We start from the raw sequence: 24939 nt of genomic DNA on the forward strand, positions 1-24939 counted from the left end.
TCTCACCTAGTGCTCAACCACTGGTTCAGGCTGTGACCTGGCAATTCTGTTGCAGAGAAGATGTTTGCGGGCTGTTAAGAAACTCTAGCACTAAATGTTAACTGCAAATACATACCATGACAAAACAGTTTAAGGGAGAGAATGCCTTCTCAGAATAGGATAAAACTTTTATTAAAAATAAGTCTAAGGATGGATGAACAGAAAAGTCAAGTGCTTGCCACGTCTAGGTAAGAGGAATGGAAAAGAGCCTAAGCCTAGCAAGCTGTAGAAAGTAAGCCTTGATAAGAAAGATTGAAAAATGACCTTGAGGGAATTATATTGAGTCAATATTTTGAGTTTGCTAAAACCAAAAAAACAGGGATTAAACTCACTGGATGTTGCCTGCAGAAATGTTTTAAAAAGAACCCATCGAGGTGTAAATAGAGCATTTAGGAAAGGTAAGTGCTTGATAGAAGCTCTGGTGAACTACTTGCATTTGAAGAGCAATTGAGGGAACTGGGGCTATTTAACTTGAAGAAGAGGAGGTTGAGGGGAGGTCACATTGCTCCTACAGCTACCTGAAGAGAAACTGCAGTGAGAAAGGAGTTGGTCTCTTTTCTCACATTTTTCTCAGCTGACAAGTGATAGGATATGAGGAAACAGCCTCAAGTTGCACCAGGAGAGGTTTAGATTGGATATCAGGAAGAATTTCTTCATGGTTAGCAAGGTTAGGCATTGGAGAGGGCTGCCCATGGAAGTTTTAGAGTGGTGATTCCTGGATGTATTTTAAGAGACTTGTGGATGTGGAATTTAGGAACATGGTTGAGTGGTGGACTTGATCTTGAAGTCCTTTTCTAATCTAGGTGTCTCTGTTTCTAGCATGAACTATAAGTGGTTACAACTATAAAGAGATTCCTTTGCATGAGGGATTATTTACGGGGAATAAATGATTAACTGTCTCAATAGGATCAGTGAAAGGGAATTTAGTTCAATTATATAAAAATTCATCATTGTAAACCCAAGCTTGAATTTGAGAGGAGTAATCTCAAATGACGAAAACCAAGTGGTCCTCACTCAAGTGATCTGAAAGCAGTCAGATGTGACATTGCTGAATGAGGAACTCCTGAGTGCAGCCTTTATTCATCCATGGTGCTGAGGACCAAATAATGGCAATGGCAACAGCATTCTTTAAATAGAAAATAGAAGGCAGGAATAAATGTTAAATTTTTATTATAAAAGGAGGTTACTGGGGGACTCCATAATAATCTCTATTGTTCAGCATGTATGGGAACCATCTGGAAGGAGGGATACTTCTGACACTTTGTTATTGTTACGTAGTTATTCAAGATTGTTAAAACTAGAGCTCACTATAAGGAACTGAGGAATTCAGAACAAAAAGCATTATAAAACTTACATCTGAGCTGATTCTTGAGATTCACTTTAGAAAGTCACTGGAGAGAAGTACGTATTTGAGTGGTGTGAGTCATCTGTCCTATTTTGAGTGCCTGCTGAATGATTTTATGGGTATAAAAGGAATTAAGAAAATTAGCTCAGACACACAAGATTGTGCTGTAGACCTCTAAAATAGAGAGAAAGAGATCCCATCATAGGTATCTGCACAGTAAATTCAGATGAAGGTCAGGATTGATGCATGTAGAGCGGTGATAATCACAGACTCATTAAGGTTGGAAAAGACCACCAAGATCATCTGATCCAACTGTCAGCTCATCACCACCATGCCCTCTAAACCTTACTGCCACATTTACCCTTTTCTTGAATGCCTCCAGGGATGGTGACTCCCTGAGCAGCCTGTTCCAATGCCTCACCTCTCTTTCTGAGAAGAAATTTTTTCCTAATATCTAACCTGTACCTCCCCTACCACAACTTAAGTCATTACCTCTCATCCTAATTGAATGATAATGATGAAGCTGGGTGAAACTCAGCTGTGCATGTAACACCGCAGGCTGTTACTACATTCGAGAGTAGTTATGAGCCTGCAAACATCATCTCAGCACCAGTGTGACTGAAAAGATAAACAATTTGGGAGATTTTGAACGATGGGAATTTATGACCAAATTAAAGCATGTAATGCTACTGTAGTGTACCAGTGATGCTCCCATACTTGAAGGATACCCAGGTGTGGTCAAAGGCACAGAATGGTGGACATTTGAAGAATACCTAACATTTTTTCAGCTTGGGTGGGGAGAAGGCGATTGGTAAAATAGAAGTCACAATTCGTATAAAAATTGTCCTAGAAAGCAACTACTTCTGTACCAAATAATACATGAAATGGTCATGGACCAGAGTTTAACATGATGCAGGTTTTCCTTCAAGCAGTAAGTGAAGGAAACTGTAGAACTTGTATTGTAGAGCACAAGATACTTTGGAGGCTGTTACTGTGAGCAGGAGGAGAGAGGATATGGCGAATGTAAACTATAGTTTCATTGCTAATTATTGAATATGGAAATATGAATACAGTTGTGTCTCAGGATTTCCACATGCTGAGAGAGTTTGCCTCTGTATTAAGAGAATTGCTGAGAGCTGCAGATGTGTAGCAGGAGTGTCAGTGGTAGGAGTTTTTCGACGAACGTTTTAGCTATTGCTGGAGATTGATTTTTGCAATGTAAATAGTCAGAATGCAGTACAGTGCACAGCTGAGTTCAATGTTCTTCATTCTGTTTTTTTGTTTGTTTGTTCATTTGTTTTAGGATAATATTTTATAGTAATGTCGGAAGAGTGTTTCCTGGTTTATGTATCTGGTTTTTTTGGTTTATGATGGCCCTGAAGTTTACAGTGACTTTGGATCAGCTGTGCTGTGGTTCTTTTTTCTCACTAGACAGAGAGGCACTGCATCACGTGATTTTGTTAGAATGAGCTTCATGACCAGCTCATGGCTAAATCTTTTAAGAGAAGATTGAGATCTGTTGAGTAATTTCATTCATCTTACTGGCTAAATGAGCTAGAGCAGGTGCTCAAAGTACATCTTCATGTCACTTACTGCTCAAGGTTAGGTTATGCTTTCTGCTATGTAAGTGTATAGTTGCAGTGTGTTTTTAGTTGCCCAGATCATAATTCATGGTGCCAAAGACCTGCAGTACCACGCAATCTCACATTTAAGTTTCAAAGATTTTTTTTTGGTTGGTTGGTTTTGTAAAAAGGAGCATTATATGTACTAGTTTCTCTCCTTTGTTAAGATCAGAAGTGCTTTAATCATTTCTGTATAGCTTATCACCAAAAAATGTAATGATTTTCATCCGGTGATGATTGTGCCTTCATCTTAAATTAAGAAACTGACTATAGACATACTCAGTTTTCCATATCTTTAGGTAGAACACATTCTTCTTGGCAGCACTATAAGGTCAGCTTTAGGTTGAAGTGTTGGTTTCTGTATTTACTTTATAAACCCGTACTGTACTGCATATCTGTGTTCTTACCTGGGAACTCAGTGAGACAGTCTTCAAAAAATCTTGCATCTCTCCTGTGTCGATTGAGCAAGGAACTTTTGTGTTCAGCAGGAACTCTAGGAACCAAACATCTTTGGTCAGTTTTGGTATGATAGCATGGCACGCTACTTTGATGCATATAAATTATTTTGTTCCTGTGGGCAGAAAACATATCCATAGAGATGAATCTGCCATCTTTCAGAAGCATAATGGGAGGAAACTGCTGAAGTTCTGTAAATGACATCCTGCATAGGATGGGAGAAGGGAGATCCTATCTGTTAAAAATCTGCTGAGTAATTTCATTCATTTTACCTGTCTGAACTGCTTTTGTTGAGTTATTATGGTGGTTTCTTAGGCGTGGCTACTCAGAGGAGGTTGACACTACAGACAAGGCAGCTGCTTTTGAAGAAAGAAATACAGAGTGTATTTTTACTACAATCCCATTGGGAAATGAAGGTCGATATGGCGTTATTTCATGCCTCACTCCTGTTCAGCTTCGCAGACTTAACATGCTCAAGCCATAGTTGTCATAACAAAGCTTTTATCCACCCATAAGGTCTCCTTTTTTCAGGAGCTCCCCAAGGTCAGACAGAAGAGGCATGCCATCTCCGTGCTGGTTTTGTTAGTCTGTTGAGCCTATGTCTTAAATTAAGCTGAAAAGCAAATTCCAGTGTATCAGTTTGCTTTTGCTCATTCTTCATATTCTAGACCTGGATTTAATACTACGCTGTTGTTTTTAGTATTTTCTTGCCCTGCTACATTTTGGCTTTTGTTTGGAGCAGGTTGGCATGGACTTCAGTTATCTCAGTTTGTAAGTATAGCCTCTGCCACAGCTGTCTTATGCACCCTAATATGTTAAACTTAGAAACATAATGAAAAATCCCCATATCTTTTATTTTCAGTGGTGAAGAAGCTTTTTTTTTTTTTTTTTTTAAGTAGCAGGAATAAAGTACCCAACACTCATCTTTTCCGTAGAAGGAAAAAAGCAGGCTTTAAAGTATGATTCTTTCAAATTTGACTGCAGTGCCCAAAGAAAACCAAAAGTTGGAAGTTGATGTATTTCTGCTTTTTACTTTCTTCAGCAAGGAAAGCAGATTTGCGTCTTCCTGCTTCTTACTGACTAAAGGATACAAAAAAGCTAAAAAAAAATAAATAGAAAAATAATTTTTTTTTACTGACAGTTTGATAATACAAAATATATGTGAAGTATTCAGTTTTTACTACTGTTAGCTTTAAGCAACTTCTGTGTAGTTCTTTCTGCCCTTGACTGTTATAAGTAGTTCAATTTTCCCAAATTCATGCTGTTAAAACGTACATAATCCTTTCATTTCATCAATAGATGCTTGTGGGTGTATGGAGACTGATTTCTGGAACAGTGCCTCAGTAGAAATTACCTTTTATTTGGATGCAGAAATTCTACTTGGGATTTTTTTTTTTCTTTCTGATTAAGTTTTACTAAAAGCAAGTGGGAAAGATTAATTTGTGTTGCTCATCAGACCATTTCAATTTTGGCCATGAACTAATTTCATTTAAAAATCTCTGCAGTAATTTGTATAACATGAATTTAAATGCTTAAGGCATTTATTTAAAGTACAAAATGGCATTAGTAATGCTGACCTTTATTTACAGATTTACTGAAGAGATGTGCTGGTATTATAGATTTCCAAAAAGGGAATTTGTACGTTGCCTTTCCTTGGTTTGAATCTGTAAAATGGCAAATTGCTTTCAGCCTTTCCATTTTCTCTTGCTGTGCCAACCTGTCTATTGTAACTATTTGCATTTCCGTCATCATAAATAAAAATAAAAGTGCAAATGCCTTACTAGCTACACTGAAAGAATGCAGGATGCTGCTGCTCTTAGGTAATAAAGCTTTTTGTCCTTTCTTCACCTGGTGAAGCCCTTCTAGGGCAGTGTTTAATAGACATAATGTTCTTACAAAGCTCTGTGGATTGTTGCTTTTTACATTCACTTGAAGATGTAAGCATGCACGTGGTGTACTGCAGAAAAATTAATACAGAAACCTGAGAGAAAAAATTCCATTTGTCCTGTTCTGTGTTCCACTAGGCTTCCGTTGAATGCAGTAAACAGCTTTCTGTGTGTATTGCATGGACACTGAGTTAAAACTGTTCAATGGAACCAAATCCAAGCCGTGAGAGCTAGCTTAGAAAACATGGGAAAGTGAGGAACTCTATAGACTCAGCACATGTTAAATGTCTGTGTAAATGTTTTGTGTTCTTTATGGTTAACAGCATTAAGGTTAACAGCATTAAGGTTAACAGCATTAAGGTTAACAGCATTAAGGTTAACAGATAAAGTACAAATGAAGAGACCTCGTTGTGGCCTTCCAATATTTGAAGGGAGCATATAAACAGGAGGGGGAATGGCTGTTTATGAGGGTGGATAGTGATAAGACAAGGGGGAATGGTCTTAAACTGAGACAGGGGGGGTTTAGGTTAGATATTAGGAGAAAGTTTTTCACACAGAGGGTGGTGACACACTGGAACAGGTTGCCCAAGGAGGCTGTGGATGCCCCATCCCTGGAGGCATTCAAGGCCAGGCTGGATGTGGCTCTGGGCAGCCTGGTCTGGTGGTTGGAGACCCTGCACATAGCAGGGGGGTTGAAACTCTGTGATCATTGTGGTCCTTTTCAACCCAGGCCATTCTATGATTCTGTGATTTTATGGAGACTTATGCAGGATGGCCTGTTTTGTGCCTTAAAATTGAGGACATGGATAACTGTAGAGTTACATGCAAATCATTTGTACTTCTAACGCCAGTGTTGTGAGGTTGAAGGTATTTTGTTTGGCTTCGATTTCATTTCACTGGCTTGAAGATAAAGCTTTATCTGTCTTGATACCCAATTGTAGCAACATGTGCAGTTTTCATTTCAAATAAGTGAAACAAGGAGTGTGCTCCCTAACCATTGAACAGCAGTTGGTTGTTTGCTTCTTGCTTGGCTTTCCACTGCTCAGAGGTGGCCCAAAGTGCTTTACTCATCAGAATTGTTCATGATGTTCTCCTGTCAGTGACATAGACCTCAAAAGTACTGTGTTGATATGTAAGAATTCTTTGATGCTCTGTGTTCACTGTGTTATTTTACTAGGAAGAGGAGTTTGGGAATTGCCTGTACGTTGCATTATTTGTTGAATTAAACCTACCAACTCAGTTTCTGTGCTTATAGGAAGGTTGGAGTTACAGTAACAAAATTAACATGATAAAGTTTAATCTTAATAAAGCTTGAGCAAATACAGTTTGAGATGAGAAAGACTTATTTCTATGGTGATTTTGTTGTAAACAGCGTGTTTAAATTTAAGTGCAGTGACATGTTCTTATGTCACTCAGGTTTATATTCTAAAATAATAGTTTATTCTTTTTTGCAGCTTCCCAAAATATATTATGAGTACAGCATTCCGCAAATATTAACTCTGTCATTTAAAGTTGAAGACGTCAGCGTTGCCATGGCAATTTAAAATCAAACTGATACATTTTATACAATCTATAGAGGATTTTTTTGCAGATTTTCCAAGCAGATGCACTTTTATCAGCTTATATGGAAGTAACTTGAAATGTGATTGTGTTAAAGAAAACAAGAGAAGCAGAAGTGCAACACTTTGATACAAAATAGAACGAGAAAATAAGCTGAAAATAAATCTGAAAAATGCAGGTATATTTTGCTACCATGCTAATTGCATTTAATGAAATTAGAGGAAATTTCAGAGGAAATCTGAAGAGGAGAAGGTGCAATCAGTGTATTATGTAGGAGTATTCCCTGTTGATCAGGAGTTCTGTGACTTGAAGTTTACTTTCAAATGGTATTAAATCCTTTAGCAGGGCTTTCTTTCCATAGGGTGCATGGAAGAGCAAGTATTACCAGCAGAGGGAGAGATAAGAGGCACAGCACACTTCAGATTGAATATGGAGACTGCCAGCAGTGTGTAAGACTCCAGGGATTTTACTGTAGCAATAAGAAAAATGGAATCAATATAAAATTAAACTGACATACAGTTCCAGTTTTCTGAACATGTGTTGGCAGAAAAATGAGGCTGAACCTGGAGTGAGCTGAGTACAGATCTGTGAGAGTTACTTTTATAAGCAGCCCCATGCCAAGGTGCCTACTGGCTTCAATAATGTAAAAATGAAAAAAAATATATCAAATGTTGCATGAAATGAGTATTATATAATGAAATTACTTATGTAATATAGTAATTAATATGAATAGTAAGAATATGTTAAAGATTTCATCAGCAAATACAGCACAGTGCTGTAACTTTTCCATCTCAAATCATTCTCATTTATGCATTGTGAGATGCTAATATTTTCTTGAATTTCTGTACTGACTGGTCAGAGATCTCTCTCTTTTATTTATTCATCTATCTATCTATCTGTCTATCTATCTATCTATCTATCTATCTATCTATTTATTTCTCCTGGGAGTCTGCCACGTTTACACTGCAATAGAGCTGTCTAAATGAAAGTCCAGAGGATGATTTTTGTGTCCTGGATGACATTTGGGTGTCTTCCCTGACTTTTGCTAAACATTTGTATAGCGCAGACCTTTCATTGGCCAGGGCAAACAAAATAATGATGGTATCTCTGTTGGTTAAGCTCAAATTGTGCATAGCTTTGGAAAACAGATCCTCTGTCAGATGGATGGGAGAAATTTCACAATTACATGCCATGAATTGTAGGAGACTGTGCCATTTTGCCTGGTGGTAGGAGGTGAAAGCTGCCTGTGTGTTCTCTGGGTAGTTGTTACTTGCCAAAGGAGAAGGAAAAGTTGGAAAGTAGAGTGCACCTATGAGGGAAGAATGTGGCCCACGGGCTCCCCTGAAAAAAATCAAATGGGAAACAAAAGCTGAGGGACTGAGAAGACTCTCTCTCTTATGAGTGTATCAGATTAGCTCTACTTTATTAGCCATTGTCTGGTAGAAACAACAGTGTGAGGTACGTTGTCTTTATGGGTGTCTGAATTTCTAATATTAACTTTGAGCTAGTGATATTCCTAGGACATCCGAACATAAAGTGCTACATAAGTGATTGCCTACTTCTCTGTGCAGCACAAAATACAACATGTCTGCATAGGCTGCATCAGGCATGGCTAGGGAACTAAATGCAGAACTTCCAGAATGCACTGACTCCCGTGTTTAACAGGTGTAAAACTTCACTTGTTGCAGCACAGGGGCTTTCCAGCAACGCCTTGGCACGGTTGCTCCTTTGAATTTGTACTAGCTGTGTGTTTTGTATGGAAGAACTTACTTATGAAATAAATCAGTTTTTAAATGATTGCTTGCTTCCCTTCTGGCATTTAGGAGAACACTGTTGTCTTGTTCTTTCAGTTCCCCAGTAACTTGCTCAGAGAGTTTTGTTACAGCCAAGTAATGCAATTGGCAAAGCATACCAGACTCCTTATTATAAGAGTTGAAATTTTTGGAGGGAGAATTTCCATTTCTTCCTGAATAACTTTTTTTTTTTTTTAAGCTAATATTTAGAATAGTAATTGAAGAGCACTATCTATTCTGCTGTAGTAGCAGCTGCATTTTATTGTATTTCAGTGCTGTCACACAAGTGTTTCTCATCTGCAGTATTTGGGGGAAAAACATTTCTAAGGAATTATACTCTTAAATAAACAAAAACAGAGCTTTTTCACTGCTACTGGTGGAGAATGTGTTGATGATGTTCATTGCTACTATTGCAATCTTATAAACTAAATATAATTTTTGTTTGTTTTTGTGACTTTTAAGACAGCAGAAGCATTGTTGAATGGATTTGCTGGCAGAAACTTGTAGCATATCTTATTTCAGGAGGAATACACAATTCTTGCTGGATGATAGTTTTGCCTGTCTTTAGGTTTCTGACCTTGCTTAGAGGGATGCTGTTGTAATAGAGGATTTGCAAAGAAATTGTTATTCCATTCATTATGCTTTTTCTTGAGGTGAAAATATATCCCATTTTAACACTCTTGTAAAATTATCTTAAGGATTTGATAAAATATGACAAGAAATGAAGATCGAGGGGCAGGGTGACCATATGTAACTGGGTCCCTGTCTCAAAACTGCAGCATATGGCTCTGTGCATTTGTGTGTGTGAATAAAGGTCTTGTAATCTTGTTAAGTGTGTGACAAAGGGAAATAATAATAGTAATAACCCTTCCTTTTTCCACTTCCTCCTTGTCTGTTCTTTGACAAGTGAAAGCTATATTGCTCAACGAGCTTACTAATTAGGAGGCTTTTTTTATTGTACAAGCAAGTTGAAATAACTTTTTTTCTTAGATCCTGTTTGTTTCAAACACTTAATGTCTGTAACAGAAGTTTCTTAAACAGCCTTGCATTCCTTAATGTTTTCTGTTATTGTAGTGGGATCTGTAGTAATATTTCAGTGTATGTCCTGGCAGCCAAAAGGGCCAGTGAGACTCAGAAGGGATCTGATAAATGTCAATAAATATCTAAAGGGAGGTAGGAGGCAAGTAGATGAGGCCAGGCTCTTCTTGGTGATGTGTAGTGATAGGACAAGGAGTAATGGCCTAAAACGTGAACATAGGAAATTCTGTACTAGCAGAAGAACTTCTTCACAGTAAAGGTGACAGAGCACTGGAACAGGTTACATGGAGAGGTTGTGTAGTCTCCTTCTGTGGAGATACTCAAGACCTATCTGGATGCCCACCTGTATGATATACTGTAGGAAATGTGCTTTGGTGGGGAGGTTGGACTTGATGATCTCTTGAGGTCCCTTCCAGTCCCTGAGATTCTGTGATCCTTGTGCATCCCTTCCAACTATGATTCTGTGATTCATTATCTTACTAAAGAACAGCATCATCAGTTTTGTTTTTGGTCTTACTGAGTTACCATTTGAAATGGAGCAATCTTGTGTTGTTCATTACTGTGCCAGGAGAAAACCAAATCTGGTCTTTAGACAGCATTTTAATAATGGTTACTGCTTTTAAGACGAGCCTTCTGTTTTGGGCTCCATGTGTCTTCTTGTATTCAGCACTTTATCCACTGTTGAGGAAAGACATCAACCAGCCTGTTTGACAAGATTAATATTAATTTAATCAGTAGATAGAATTCTTGACTTGTGTTCCTGTTGTATAAGGAAGGGACTTGCTTAATGGGATCCGTAGAGTATTTTTAAGTTGTTTGTGGAGAGTGCTGTTACATTAAAGAGGTCGTGTTTAGCAAAGCAGATATTTCCAAGTGCAAGGATACCAGATGCTTCTAAATGCAAGGAAAGCAAAGTAGTGATGGTAGTCTGTTCTGTGTATATTTCTGATATCCAAGGTTTTGTTTTCCATTCTGTCATTTCTTTGTAGTCTGCCAGCTGTCTTGTTTCATGTCTATTTGCATTCTCATGGCAGACTAATTAAAAGTGGGGAGAAAAAAAAACCTAATAATGAAGTTGTGCCATTCTACAGGTAGTACTTATTTGCATTTCTTTTAATGAAGCTCTAGTTCTACTTTTCTTATCCTCGTATGACAGGAGAGCAGAGGCTGGATTTTTTGACAAATAAACCACTAAATATTTTTTGTGCAGCTCAAGAATCTCCTGTTTATTTTAAATACAGAAGTACAGAATTGCAGTAAGACAACAAAAACAGAACTCTGCTGTTGAACTGTTGATTTTAATATACAGTGGCTTTCAGTAGGAAACGCACATCAGCAGCTGAACGTATTAGAGCTACATGAAATAGTATTAAGGAAGCTGGTATGTAGTTGCGTGGTACTGAAAGTACTGAGCGTTTTTCAGAAGGAGCTGCTGGTCTGTTTCAGGGATTTGCAAGATTCAGGAAGAGTAAGAGCTGATTTCTGTGTTTTGTGAAGGAAAGCTAATTATCTACCCTACAAAAATGGTCTTTTTATCTCTTCCTTCTTAGCAAGTTATCTAAACTAACTACTTAGGAGGTATGTGGAAGATTTATTTGGAGAATGTGTTTCAATTACGAAAATTGTTTTAATGTTGCTGTTATCTTAAATTATGGCTACATATGAACATTGAAGGTGGAAGGGAGACCTTTCCAAACACAATATGTGATTTGTATCTGTAAGAAAATAGAATGAAGCTACCATATTATGTGTAATAAGTCACATATACAAATCAGCAGTACAGTGTGACTGGATTCTTTGTAGGCCTTATTACAATGGAGATGGTTACAAGGGGTCTATCTGAAGGTTCAGTGTTATTTAGCTGTGTATTCTAGATATCAAACATTTGAAGTGTGGAGTTCTTAATGTTCTTAGGTTGGATTTAACGTCTGATTTAGTAATGAGGTAAAATGCCTCTAACCAAAATATCTGAGAGGCTATTTTTGAACAGAAGCCTCTTAAATCAGACTTCAGCAAATCGTAATTCTCTGTTGACATCCTTGACCCTAAATCTTTTTGAATCTTTTGAATGTTTATAGTCATTATCTTTACGTTCAGGAATGCTCTGTAGTCAGAGGAAGAGGCATTTAGCAAATTGACTGCACAGGTAATATATTTTTCTGCTCACATATTATTTTATTTCAAACTATTAAGTTAAAAGTGTCTCAGATGCAAACCAGCTCTTCTTGGGAGGAAATGCAGCTTTCTTGCTGTGTTCATCTCTGTTAGCATAATGTAGCTTTAGCTAAAATGCCTACTGAGTAACGTCATTGATTTGATGTTAGTAGTAGAGCAGGACTCCAAGTCTTGAAGACCGGTATATGCATTTTCTTTTCTTTTTCAGTTGTTCCCTGGGCAGATGTTTCTAAGTGCTTTAAGAGAATTTTCAAGTTTTCTTTCATTATCTTGACAAAGGCACTTCATTTACACAATCACAGAAAATAATGTACCTGTTAAATGCCTTTAGTTAGCACTAGTCCTTTGCTAGAGATACCCCAATCAGTGTTTTAATGTCTATAAGGATTTGTTGCAAATACACTTTTATCATTTCCGTAGTAATTCCTGAAGCAAAACTACTCATACATAAATCTGCTAATGCTCTGAAGGTCTTACAGCTCCAATATCAAGAGATCTATATAATGTGTTTGGTTTTTTTTTTCCCCTGTCATTTTGATGAGGAAATTACTGAAACTATTCAAGGTAAAATTACATTCAGGTACAGCATGGGGTATTACAGCATTGGGACTTCATTTAGAGAGGAAAAACTTAAAAAAAAAAATTCTGAAAGCTTTCTACTTTTGCTTTAGTTGTGTATGTTGAATGTTTAGGGTATTACTGGCACATAATTTTAAAACTATATAGAGTAAGCTCAAACAGTTAAGTGTGTAAATACTTTCCTAAGTCCTTTACAGTTAGTCTTTGTAGTTAAGACTTGTTAAGTCTTCATTTCGGCAAGACAACATGGGATTCATTTGTCATCAGCAAAGACTGATTAAGACTGATGCTATACACACACCCACGCATGTATGTTGCATGGTGAAGCTTAGTAAAATCTTTCGTCATTTGATTTTGTCCCATGATGCACATATGTTTTTTCCTTTCTTTTTCTTTCTGTTCACTGTCTCTTGTTGCCCTTGCCCTGTGATCCCTGCATCACCTCCAGTTCCTATACACAGACACCATTCCTTCTAAGTGGTGTCCAGGTGAGATATATCCATTCTGTGTGGGTTTCTACCTTATTAAGATCCTGTAAGATACCGTTAACTATCAAACACATCCTCATAACAAATACTAAGCATTTTCAGAGCTTTCTTTTAAATAAATGGCACCTACCTGAAATGTAACAATTAATTATCAAACAAACAACAACAAAAAAAGTGAATTATTTAGCCTTTCTGGTAAAGTTAGTTGTGTTGGTTATCCCTATCCAGAGGCAGATCCATTCAAGAAAGACAAAGTATTGAAAACAAAGGCTTCTTCACAGAATGGCTTGGTGTTATTCACCTTAGAAGAGTGTTGGCATGTTTTCACAGAGCATGATGATGAGGCATAGATTCATGGTCTAGCTATTTTACAACACATGATTTAGTGGGCAGTGGTAGTTGTAGTAGAAAAGGAAGAGGAGGGGAAAGACTGAAATAGTATGTATGATAGTACATGATTAAAAGAAGACTGTGCATCTATTTTAAGTTTGAGTTTTGTCAAGGTACTATTGAAATATCTAGCTCTTAACTTGTGATAGATTATAGTGATATGCTCCTCTCTCTGTTGTTAAACATCTGTACTTTAATACCTAAGCTGTCTGAAACAGGGTATGACTGCTCTCAGGAGATGTATCTGATAATAGTATGGTTTGCAGATGCCGTATTGAAAGGAGCAGTGCTGCTTCTTCTACACACTTTATCTTTTTCTTAGTAAAGGATATTACAAAGAGCTAAGTATGCTTTTTTTCTGACTTATTTATATTTAAATGCGATTTTTTTTTGGTCTATCTTTTCAGCTTATGGAAAAAACTGACAGAGATTACTACACTCTGGATGATATGTTTGTTTCCAAAGCAGCAAAGAAAGCACGCAGTGGGGAAGAGGAAGAAGTACAAAGAAGAAAAGCAATACGTGAGCACCAGCAGCTTGCTGCACGCATGGAAAAGTGTCCTTACTGTTTTGATAGCAGTGAACTTTCTAAACATCTTATTATTGCAATTGGTACCAAGGTAAGAAAATAGCAATTTAGCACAAAAGTAAATATAAAAAAGAAAGAACAGTAGAGTGACTGAGTTAAAGAACACAGTTGCTTCTTTCTTTGAGTATTCTGCATCTTATCCTCCCTGCCCTTCAGTTGATTTCAAGAATTCCTCAAGGATTATGGAGAAAAACATATAAATCTGTTGTGAATTACAAAGCTAGTCTTTGATATCAGAACTCCTGATTTGTGGAAAACATAAAGCAATAATGAAAGATCTAAGTACAGACTGTAGGTGGATTTGTGGAAGGCTAAATCATACCACACTGGAGGAAATTTGATCTGATTAAGATCTGTATCTCAATGATATCAAGGAAACTCAAGTGGAGAATTTCGTTCTTAAGCTTAAAATCCTTTGAAATAAACAAAACCAAACCTGCCTTATTTTGTTAATTTTTTAAAAATATGTATAAATATTTGGATTGATAGCAGCCCCTGCTGTAAATATTTTGCTGTAAGTAGAATATAATGGCTTCTATTGGTTTGAACTGTTGCAGATGATGTATTTCTTCAACTTAGCATTGAGAATATTTTAAACACTAGAATAATAGGCACTTGAGTTTTTGTTCACTCTTTATAGGTATACTTGTCTCTGCCAAGCAACCAGTCCTTGATTGAAGGCCACTGTCTGATAGCTCCTTTACAGCACCATACTGCAGCCACTCTTTTGGATGAAGAAATCTGGGAAGAAATCCAGGTCAGCTAAGAAACTCTCATGTTCCAACAGCTTTGTAAAATAATATTGTTTTGAATAATATGGTACACACTTGAAAAGTAGGTACACGAGAATCTAATGAGGTTTAACAAGGCAAAGCACAAGGTGTTGCACTTGGGTCAAGGCAATGCCAGATATGAGTTCAGGCTGTGAGAAGAACTTACTGAGAACAGCCCTGCCAAGAAGAGCTTGGACACCCTGATAGACAGAAATTTGGATATGAGCCAGCAGTGTGCACTTGCAGCCCAGAAGGCCAGCAGCATCCTGGGGTGCATCAAAAAACGAGTGGCAACAGGGAAAGAGAGGGGATTGTCACTTGCTACTCTGCCCTTGCGAGGCCCCATCTGGAGTACTGTGTCCATGTCTGGGGCCCCCAGTACAAGAGGGATGTGGAGCTGCGGGAGCGGTTCCAGAGGAGAGCCATGAGAATGATCAAAAGGCTCAGCACCTCTCCTATGAAGACAGGCTGAGGGAGCTAGGCATGTTCAGTCTGGAGAAGAGAAGGCTCCAGGAGAAGGCTCCTCATTGCAGCCTTCCAGCACTTGAAGTGAGCCTACAAGCAGGAGGAGTACTAACTTTTTACATGATCTGATAGTGATAGGACAAGGAGGAATGGCGTTAAACTAAAAAGAGGGGAGATTTAGGTTAGATCTTAGGAAGAAATTTTTCACTGACGTGGTGGTGAGTTGCTGGAACAGGTTACCTGGAGAGGTTGTGGATACCCCATCCCTGGATGCATTCAGTGGCAAGATGGATGAGACCCTGGGCAGCGTGATATAGTGGATGGCAACTCTGCTTGAAACTAGATGATCTTTAAGGTCCCCTCCAACCTAAGCAATTCTATGATATGATTGTATGATACTTGTCATGTCTATTTTAATAGTTTCCAACCTGTCAGCTCATTTTGTTCCCACTGAGGGATAGAACATGTTTGCATTATAAATGGAAATTAATGGTCAAAAATTGATAAAAGGAGATGCAGGGTAAACATTGAAGAAAGGTTTCAATTTATAAGCCCTAGAAAAAAAATGCCTAAGAATGTTGCAGAACTTCTTGGAGATCCTGGGTATCAAGTGAGAGGGATGTGTCAAGAATGACGTAGGTACAGCCGATTCCTCGCAGAAAGTGTAATAAATGGTTAGGTTGCACTATTAAGAAAATGATTGTCGGAGAGGAAAGATCACTTATAATAAAGCACCAGCTAAAGATATATTTTTACGTGAGTTTTTTGTTTTGTTTTTAAGCTAATCTGATTTTGGGGTAGTTATCAAAAGAGAAATATTTTCATTCTTACTCATATCAGTGAGGTCCCTGTTAGAATACGATTTCCTCCTTCTTTAATAAGATTTTTTACAATAAAAGTGCCAAATGTGATGGATCAAGCTCTCTTTCATGTGAAGACATTTTGAAGTTTCTTTGAGTTTTGTTTTCTTTGGAAAAGGAAAATAAAGGGAGACATATAAGAAACTTCTGCCTAAAAGACTGACAGTGATCAGCCTCTCTTAATCCCACCATTAGGATTGTTACAAGGGAAAAACAACTTGCATCAAAATATTGGAGACTATTTCAAAGAAGAGAAAAGATTAACAACTTCCACAGTTGCATAGGTTTAAAATCAGGTTAATCCATGAGTTTGAAATGGTTTAAGTAACTTTGATGTTGCCTCAAGTCTAGCAGATGGATTCTCTGGCTTTCCACAGGTACTCCCAGCATTGATACTCATGGCTGATATAATTTTTATACAGTGTTGCTTTGTAAATTATTCTCCTCCCTAGGAAGAACAAAAGGTTGAACTTCTGTATATGAACAGAAATGCTTCAGAAAGTTGTATAAGAAGGGAAACAAGCATAATGAGTATGATCAGAAGGAAAAACAAAGCATGAGGGTGAAGTGGTCTATATATTTATCCTGTATCCTCTATTTTAACCTATTGTCTTTTAGCAAAATAGAGTTATAGAATAAATAGTTCAAAATAAAAGATGAACACTTTTCTAAATGTATAGGGGAACTAAAATAGGATAAAGATAAGTAAATGCAGTTTCTGTGTTAAATCCTGGATTTTTTCTTGCTAGAAAATGCAGCTTGTTGGTAAACTCATCAATTCTGTGAATATGTTAATTGTGAGTTTAAATATTTCTTTGTGGCAAAGTACGTAAGAGGTGATGGTCACGTTATTATGCAGCTTTTGTGTAATTCAGTAGGAGGAGTCTGGAAGGCTTCCATAGGAGTATAAGCAGACATTTCCTTGATGACCAAACTAACTTAATGATGCCAGAGCCATATTTGGTACTGCTGTTGACAGGAAAAAAAAATAAAAATCTTTATTACACTACAATGCACATGTTTTAGCTCTATTTACTGGTATTGGTTTTTTTTTCTGAGATATGTTGGAATAAAGCAGGAAAGGTTCTTTTTTATTGTGTGGCTTCAGGTGCTTGAATAACATGGTACATGTTTTTGAAGTTAACTGCTTCACTTGACAAAGTAAACATGCATCTAATTTTTTGATATAAAAATACATAAATCTTTGCATGTTCCTTTGCCTGAGTTGTGACATGTATCAACATACTGTGTAACTGAGCATGAACCATGCCTCTTGATAAAGATATTAAAGAGCACAGGTACCAGTAAAGACATGTGAGGGTAACCACTCATCACTCATCTCCATACAGACATTGATCTGTTGGTCACTGCCCTCTGAGTATGATCTTGCAACTGTTTTATCAACCATTGAACAGTCCACTCATGAAATTCCTATCTTTCCAATTTGGAGAGAAGAATGTTACAGGGAGCCATGTCAAAAGCCTTACTCAAGTCCGGATAGCTAGCTCTTCCCTTGTCTATTGATAGTTACATCATCATAGAAGGCCTCTAGGTGGTCAGGCAGGACTCGCTCTTGGTGAAGCAATGCTGGTTGTCTCATATCACCTCTCTCCCTTCCTTCTTAACATAATTTCCAGGAGGGTGTGTTCCATGACCAGTGGTGAGGCTAACAGGTCCATAGTTCCCCGGGTGGTCCTTTCTAAATTTCTTAAAAATGGGTTTGACGTTGCCTTTTTCTAGTCACCAGGAACTATCACCTGACTGCCATGACTTTTCAAATATCAGCTCTACCTTAGGACTCTGGGATGCATGTCAGTGGGACCCATAGACTTACGGATGTTCAGTTTTCTCAAGTGGTTTTAAACCTGATCTTTGCTTACAGTGGGAGGGATGTTGCTCCCCCAGTTCTCCCCTTTCTGACCCATCTGCTTGAAGAGCAGTTGCCAGTGAAGACTGAGGCAAGAATGTTGTTGAGTACTTCATACTTCTCCTTGTCCATTGTTACCAGCCTGCCTCTATTTCTCACCAGTGGGGGATATGCCTTCTTGGACATTCCTTTTCTCACTGATATGCCTCTAGAAGCCTTTCTTCCTCTTCTTTGTGCCTCTTTCCACGACCAGTTCCAGTTGGGCCTTCTCTTTCTTTACCTCATCACTACACATCCAAGCAGCATCCCTATGCTACTCCCAGGTACCTGTTCTGTTTCCACAGCCTATACATTTTCTTGTTCTTCAATTTGATCAGCAATGCTGGTCTCTTGCCTTCCTTTCCGGACTTTCTACACCTGGGGATGTTGAGCTCTTATACACTATGGAAAGCTTCCTTAAAAATCTGCCAGCTCTGCTCTTCTCCTTTGGCCCAAGGACAGTTTCCCAGGGGGTTTTGTTGACTTAACTCCCCAAAGAGCTGGAATTCGGCTTTCTTGCAATCCGGCATCCTGATTTTACTTTGACTGATATCCATCAGGACTGTGGACTCCACCACTGCATGATGACTACAACCCAGGCAGCCTCCAATCCTGATGTCACCAATCAGTTCGCTTGTATTGGTGAGCAGCAGATCCAGCATTGCATCCTCCCTGGTGGGGATGTCTATTACTTGGCTCACGAAGTTATCCCTGATACATTCTTGGAGTCTCCTGGGTTGCCTCATTCTTATGGTGCATCCTAGTTAGGAAATTCAACCTAGTTCTAATTCCAATTGAAAAAATAATAATAGTAATAATGAATGTGATATTAATTGGAACTGAGTTTATACTGTTAAGTATAATGCATATTTCACAATAGATTCCTAGACTTCATATGTTTGCACTGTAAGAAATATAGTTTGTATTAGATTGTTGAATAAAGTAGAATTTTCCTAGTGTGATCACTGCTGTTCCATTTTATTATGATTTTGTAAGGAATTATATATCTGTTAGTGAAATAATATAAAATATTTTATCTGGAAGCTTTGAAAAGCTAATAGTCAATTCAAATTATACTTTTTCTTTTAACAGATGTTTAGAACGGCACTGGTGAAAATGTTTGAAGCTAAAGGCTTGGACTGTGTCTTCATAGAAACAAATATGAGTATGAAGAAACGATATCACATGGTATATGAATGCATTCCTCTTCCAAAAGAAGTAGGAGATATGGCTCCAATCTACTTTAAGGTATATGAAAAAGCTTTTTCTTTAGGTCATTTGAATATATTTATCATAAATTATTTCTGGAAAAGTTTTTTTTATATTGAAGTACTAGTTTTGAAAAGGTATTTTTTTTTCTGATGAAGAAATGTTTCTTGCTCTTTAAACAAATGTAGTGATTTAGTATCTGAAAAAGAAGCTTTTATAAGGGTAAATTGGACTGAGTGCACACATACTTCAGTATTTATGAGTAAATTATTTTATTTGTTCTTTGAAAATGTTCTCTGGAAATAAATAAGATAATTGTTTTAATGAAGTCAGTGTGATGAATAGCAATGCAGTAATTTTTACGACACATTTGTAACTCTCTGTGTAACTCTCTCTCTCTCTCCACTCAATGTGGTTGATTTCATTGGCTATGTTTTAAGTGCATTAAGTATTTTCTTTGTAAACAAACGGAAAGGTGGAGTACAAGCTTCAATGCAGTGTTTCCACCATTAAAATACACAGTAAATGGAAATTGAATGAAAATTAGAAAGGTACTTATGCTATACACACTTCCATACTATGAAAGATGCAGAGTCAGCTTTAGAGGTCTTTGGGTGCAATCAGGCTTCTAATTTGGATTTTCCTTTTGGAATTTCAAAATAGAAAAAGGGAAAGAAAGATAAAAGGAAAAAAAGGCTAATATGGCATAATGAAATCAGAACAGGTTTATTATGAGCTTAGTAAAAAGAAAACTAGACCTTTTAGTCCCTAATAATTTGACAGTTTCTTACTAGAGATAACTCGTCTGGCAAAAGATAGATTTCAGGGGAAAAAAAAAGTAATATAATTAAGTGAGTTTCAAGATATTAAATGGTTCCTCTATAAAGTATGGAAGTTCTCAAAATCAGAAAGATTACCAAAAATAAAATTACTTTGTTAAGAAATAGCTCGTACTTGCAGTGCAAAGTTCACTTTACTCCATTTGAAAGTGAGTTCTTTGCTGTGTGAAGGCCTATTTTCTCATTTAGATAAATGATTTTACAGAAAGCTATAATGGAGTCTGATGAAGAGTGGTCCATGAACAAGAAGATAATTGATCTTTCTTCAAAAGATGTTCGGAAATCTGTAAGTAATGAAATGTATTGAACACTGAAATTTTCGGCAAATTGCTTTCATCTGTTTTAGTTATTAACTGTTTCAAAGAGAGAAGAAAAGGAGCGCAATTAAATTAGTGGATCAGAAGATGGCATAGACATGATGAGCACTGGAGTCTGACTGAACTCCTAATTGACGTTAGAAAAGATTCCCATTTATTTCAACAACAGATGGACTGAGCTGCAAACATTGCTTGAGAACAAAGCTGGCATTTTGAGTACACGTACCAGCATCATTTTCTTGATTAACTTTAAGAATTAAGATAGATCAAAGATCTGCAAATTGTTGTCTGGGAAAGAATATGGTGTATCTTTTGCATTGACCTGAAACAGCCTTTGGCGTTGCTAAATTTATGAAGTGAAGATGCAAATAGTATTATAAATCTTTATTTCTAAAACAAAGGAGCTGAAACATTTTTTGCATATAAATCTTAAATGAATAATCCTGAAACTGTTAAGTTCAAAAATTGGTCCATAGGTATGCTTTGGATTAATTCTGCTTCTTGGCCAATCAGGACATTTATTTTTTTTAAGAGTCGTATGTGTTTATGATTGTATTATATAACTATTTGAAGGTAGATTACTTTTCAAATTAATTCAGGACACTTCTTTAAATTAATAAAATGCATCTTTGTGTAAAGTATTTCACAGTTGTGTAACTTTAACATTATTTTAGGATAAAAAAGAAATGACTTCAAGAAAATATCAAAGTATGGTTTAGGGACTGACCTGAGGAAAATGATTTGTACTATGAGATGGTGGTGTGCGGAATGGGAAGCAGACATGACTGTGACATTTAATGGGCTGATTGTGTACAGAAATTGGGACCAATTTTCTAGAGGCAGAACCCCAGCACATGAGCTTAAGCAGCCAATGCTCTTGCACAGTATCAGAGCCTTTCTGTTTCTTACTCTGCACCCTCCAGTAAATTAAACTCAGGGGTGAGCAGTGGGCTGGGAGGAGGCACAGCTGGGACAGTTGACTTAACAGCAAGCACACTTCAGCAAGAAATAAAAACTGGTGTATTATCAACACTGGCCTACTTACCAGTCCAAAACATTGCTTCGTGTGGGCTGCTCTGAAAGAATTCCATCCACAAGCAGTATAAGGAACACCTTATGAAAATTTTCAGTTATTTGAACTGTAGCAGAGAAGATATGTATGAGTTTGAGGCTTTGTAAACCTTACTATACAGGAACAAATTATAAGCAAATTATGAAATTATCCACTTTGGTAGTTAATGATAATTCCAGTCGTCTAGTTGGGTTTTCCAATAATGTATTCTCTGTAGAGGTGTTTCCCTTCCCCTCCTTCATGAGGAGTATCAATGTTTCCTCTGGGTAACCACTTCCTCTTAGGATGCATCACCTTATTTTTAATAAATGCGCTTAAAATTTATACTCATCCCATATAATTCAAAGCTGTGGACTCAGAAAGGCATTTGCTCAGTGTGCATTCTGCAGTCCAGCTCTTTCCTCGTCTCTGTCCCTCCCAGTCTCTTACCTGATGTATAGTGGTGTCCTCCAGGTTCTGCCACCTGGCAGTCCTTTTTTTTCTGTTTATGGTGTCTGGTTGACATGTATTGTTTTTTTCCCTTTACCTGTTGGTTTTACTGTTATTCTGTAGCAATTTTAGACCACACAGAGTGGTTTGAGAAGCGATTTAAAATAAAATAAAATGCTACTAACTATAAAGCCACCTTCTTCAAGAAGATGTGCAGAGGTTATTAAATGCTTCCAGTCTATCTTAAATATCTAAAAATGCATTTTTTTTGTATATAGGTTCCTAAAGGATTACCGTACTTTTCAGTGGACTTTGGCCTTCAAGGAGGGTTTGCTCATATCATTGAAGATCAACACAAGTTCCCTCACTACTTTGGAAAGGTATTGTTGTATACAAAATCAATGTACCAATTGTACGCTGTTGTGTACATTATAAGTAATTAAACCAGTTGCTGCTACAGCAGTCACTTTGATGTACCTTATCACAGTTCATTACTTGCCTTTTCATGGTAAGTCATTATAACAGCTTGTGAATAAAGGAATAGTTGATTGCTTTACGGTCTGATACTTAGAATTATAGATCAGTTTTTCTTTTGAATCAATAGGAGTTCTAGATATTTGACATATAGTCTGATAGACGGAAAATAACTGCAACTATTTAAGATGTTAAAAAATGGGTTTTCAGGATGGTGATATCTTCATATAGGTGCTCTGACTGCCACTTGTATAAAATAGAGGTCATACACACTCAGGCTCACAGACAACTCCTAGTATAATACCTCCGTGTTAAATTACTCCATTATGGCATAGAGAGTGTGTATAGAAAATGCTGCAATAAGATCTTCTTTTCCTTACTATGTCACAGTGATCAGCTCTTGAGAGAGACAGTATTACAAAAGTTTGAAGAGGGATTAGGGGGTAATATAACTTGAAAAAGTTGAGAGCAGAGTGAGTAGTTTTCTTTTTTCTCAGCTTCCCATTTTTTGACACAAATATAGAAATGCATCAACAGTCTTGTCGTGTTAGGATATTCATGCTATTTTATACTTAGAAGAATTCTAGTGAGGCAACTGTCTTGCAACTACAGTTGTAGCTTTTGAATTGGTATGTTTTTCAGAATTTTCAATTTTTATAGGTAGCGCAAATGATCTCATAATTGGAAAATCAGTTTTTACATTTTATGCTAAAATAGAATTAAGTGATAATATATTTTAGTATTTATTATTATTTGTCTTTGTTATCCTTGCAAAGGAAATCATTGGTGGCATGCTGGACTTGGAACCACGGCTGTGGAGAAAAGGAGTCAGGCAGAACTTTGAGGAACAGAGGAAGAAAGTGTTGCAGTTTGCGCAGTGGTGGAAGCCATATGACTTCACTAAAAAGAAAGAATAAGTACATCTTTGCAGCTAAGGACAATATAAGCCATAAATTATATTAAAGGATATTTCATTTGTGAAATGTAATACCAGTATATTAACACCAGTATATTATGTATTACTATTATGTTTTAAACCCAAGAGTGTTATTTAATTGATTATCTCTTTCTGGTTTAGATACTGTATGGATCATGTGAAGCTGCAAGACTGACAAAGCCAGAAGTTTACAGTGATTTTGGTTTTTAATTTTTTGACTGAGCCAAAACCAAAATATCCATGTGACTATTGGAATTCTTAAAAATACAGCATTTTGTTTTGAGTTTTATAATATTTGAAACAATTTTTTATCTTGTAGCATAGAACCAGTGCTTAATTACTGCAGTATCTTTTTGTAGAAAATGGTGTAAATTTTATGAACATATTGATTAAAACAAACACATTGTTGCACTGCCTTTGATTCTTCGTTTTCTTTTAGTTGAGACCATTGCAGTAATGTAAGTAATGTGACAAAACCTTGTTGATCCTGTGCACAAAAATGCAATTTTTTCTGTACTTTCTTTCAATGCACAGTAGTATTTTCAATCTGTATTTTCAATCTGATGGGTTGCACAAAGGATGATGAGATAGTTCATAGCTGATGGCAAATAACAGCTTTAGTGGTTACAAATAGCATTGATGACAATTAAAAGGAAAAAGAGGGGAAGGAAGAGAAAGAAACTTAAGGGATAAATATTCTCTAATGGACAGCCAAGAAAGAAAATGATCACAAGGGCCTCCCCAAATCACTCTTCTCCACTGAGCATCCTTGCCAGTGTGGCAGATGATCTGTAGTAATACTTCCCCGATAATAAATTCACAGTTTTCACTGGGACCAACTCAAATTCCCTCTTGATTGTTCCTGCTTATGTAATTGGAGTATTTAATGGACTATTATTTACCATATATTTCACTAGGTCTTCTGTTTCTTATTTTTCTTGCGTAAAAGTTACAAAATGGGAGGGTGGGAAAAAGTGAGTAGAAAAAGGGAGATTCTTGAATCACTGGCAATCACAATCCATAGGAAAGCTGACAAAGTAATCTAAGGTTTTGCAGGGTCAGGGTTAGGAGAACAGTGCAGGGACAGAGGACAAGGAGGAAGACATTGCTGTGGTGTCCTCCCAGTGGATTAAGTGTAGAGTTGCAAACAGAAGAGTGTTGCATGGAAAGGCTCCGGAATGGCACATGTGAAGCCTTTAGCACAACAGCAGCTGAGGCATTGTGCTGGTGTCCCAACCTGCTTCTGTTCTTTTCCCGTTGAATGACTTGTCTGTACAACTCTGTTACCTATGGTGAGCTGCTTGGGCTAAGAAATGGGTAACTAAATATTTCAGAGTTGAATAAGTGCTCATATCTGTATCCTTAGTGGTCTTTTGCAACTATTCAGAAGAAATGGGAGTTTTTTCTTATTTTTGACATAAGCACATAGCATTTTTTTTCCATTTTGCCTAGTAAATCTGTTAGAGGTAGAAAGCTACTACTATGTTGTGAATTTTCTGTAGGACCTTTGTGAACTTCTGTTACTACAAGAGAAATAACTTAAAAATAAGCTGTCACCATCATTTTGGCGATTGGATGTCTGATTTCTTTTGTTTTAACTAGCCAGCCATGGATGAAAGAACCATTTCTACTATTCTCCAGTCAATTTTGATCTTTAGGCTACTGGAGAGATTATAATACAAATAGGGTATGAAACAG

At 37.0% G+C, this 24939-nt stretch overlaps 1 protein-coding gene across 1 annotated transcript in view; it reads left to right on the plus strand.

The window, feature by feature from the left end:
- The window catches only part of CWF19L2 (CWF19-like 2, cell cycle control (S. pombe)), a 62764-nt gene extending 39107 nt beyond the window's left edge, over positions 1–23657 (plus strand). Inside the window, exons 13-18 of the mRNA XM_015279608.4 lie at positions 13779–13991; positions 14601–14717; positions 19057–19212; positions 20218–20298; positions 22109–22210; positions 23081–23657. Coding sequence (XP_015135094.2) covers positions 13779–13991; positions 14601–14717; positions 19057–19212; positions 20218–20298; positions 22109–22210; positions 23081–23221 — 810 coding nt within the window. The 3' untranslated portion in view covers positions 23222–23657. The remainder of the gene's footprint in view (positions 1–13778; positions 13992–14600; positions 14718–19056; positions 19213–20217; positions 20299–22108; positions 22211–23080) is intronic.
- The last annotated feature ends 1282 nt before the right edge of the window (positions 23658–24939 follow it).

The sequence above is a fragment of the Gallus gallus genome, chromosome 1, assembly GCF_016699485.2.
Source record: "Gallus gallus isolate bGalGal1 chromosome 1, bGalGal1.mat.broiler.GRCg7b, whole genome shotgun sequence".
Lineage (NCBI taxonomy): Eukaryota > Metazoa > Chordata > Aves > Galliformes > Phasianidae > Gallus > Gallus gallus.